The sequence below is a fragment of the Perkinsus marinus genome (genome assembly GCF_000006405.1).
Source record: "Perkinsus marinus ATCC 50983 genomic scaffold scf_1104296934206, whole genome shotgun sequence".
NCBI classification, from domain to species: Eukaryota; Perkinsozoa; order Perkinsida; family Perkinsidae; genus Perkinsus; species Perkinsus marinus.
Genome location: NW_003214906.1, coordinates 1 through 1,664, shown reverse-complemented (window position 1 = coordinate 1,664; position 1,664 = coordinate 1). Strand labels below are relative to the sequence as shown.

Below are 1,664 nucleotides of genomic sequence, written 5' to 3'. Positions count from 1 at the left end.
TCACAATACACAGCTCGATCGGAGACCTATACATCTGCTGATATATTCACGTTCAATTCATCTAACACGACTAGTGACTTTGAAAATGAAGGGCAACCTAAACCCGAATGGAGGTCTTACTGGTATCGCATCTTTCGCACTGCGCACACGGAAGAAAGTAGAGGTCATCCGAAGCGCGGAAACGATAGTGTCCTTGTATTACCAACGAGCAACTACCTTTTTATCTTAAAGGTCTGAGATTGAGCACGCCTCATCGCTGAAAGACGTTCTCTGCGTTGCATCTCCTCAAGACTCAGCGGGGGAGGCGCCTGTGAAACAGATCCAATCAAAACCACTTCGCGCATCTTTTGGTCTACCTCGGAGTTCCTCAGTGATTCTTCCATGTTCGGGTCATCAATGTCTGGGTCCCTTTGGGGGTTGTCGAGATCAGGGAAAGCGGCGCGGACACACTCACGACAAACGAAGTCCTCAACATGGTCCATCAGCTCCGGAGGTACGCGCCTGAACATACGAGTCGAGTGACCATGAAAGAACAACACAATAAAGAACAATGGTACAAAAAGATTGCGGAGGATACCACAAGCTATCGTGTAGCTGATATGTATCATAGATGATAATCATTGGTGACAAGCGAGCCCGCCATAGAAGCATGCGCGAATCCACCGACATTTTCCGACGAATTGCGTCTGCAATACGGTACGAACATTTCTTGAAGAAGTTCCGTTTAACCAAAATCTCAATGATGAGAAATTTCAATCCTCCCGAGAGCGAACTATATTCACTTACGAGTGATATCAGAGAAAAACAACCGCAAGTATTCCCTCCGTACCTTTCTCGGCCGCAAATTTGGCAAGATGCATGTGAATCCCACGATCGGGACATGAAAGGCGATGAAACGCCCTTTAGGCGCTGCCACACTAGCACTGCCGCTATTCCACCGATCAAAATCACGATGATTACCACGATGATCCACCTGACGAAACGACGGGGAAATCAAAACTCGAAATCCCTCAGCGTTCCACAGGGAGTTCTACCAGAACAGCTATCGACAATTATATTACTAATACTAACAACAAGGAAGTTCAGGAGTACCGCCCGTACGATTGTTGCGCATACTACCATGTAGTGCCAAGTTCAGAAGATTGAAGTGATCGAACTTCGTGGGATGTGCTTCGTAGAAAGACGAAAGACTCTCTAGTCATGCAGGCTAAAGATCAACTTAAGCGCCGATGAAATGTGAACTCAGCTGCACGTTTGAATCAATTGCACGCATACACTCTGGACAAGGAATTTCCGGAGCGTCCTGCTAGATGGACCAAGAGTGCAAGATATGACCGGTCCTGACAAGGTCAGGGTCGGGGTCCTGCATGCCGAATCTCGTACTGTTCAGTACTGTAGTTGACGTCACCTGAGTCTAGTGGATCCCTGAAATGCAAACGAAGTGAAAATTGCCTTCAGTAACGTCTCAATGTGAAACCGGTTCACCTCTCAATTTCGTTCGCGAATTCCTCCTCAGAAACTTGAGCGATATCGTTCATCATTCCCAATATTCTGAATAGTCTTGATTACAATGTCTTGTCTGTCGCGCTTTGTTAATTTTTTGCCGACGATTCTGGCCAACGGAAATTGAGCCGTCCTCGCTCTCCATAACATCTCGTATATGT

General features: G+C 46.7%; 1 protein-coding gene across 1 annotated transcript; it reads right to left on the bottom strand.

Annotated features, from left to right (window-relative positions):
- Nucleotides 1-216: 216 nt before the first annotated feature.
- On the bottom strand, nt 217-501 carry Pmar_PMAR021463 (hypothetical protein; the record flags this gene model as incomplete). The annotated part of the gene is made up of 2 exons (XM_002785065.1): nt 217-308; nt 336-501. Coding segments are annotated over 2 exons (258 nt in total), but the record flags the coding sequence as incomplete, so codon positions are not given.
- Nucleotides 502-1,664: the final 1,163 nt, after the last annotated feature.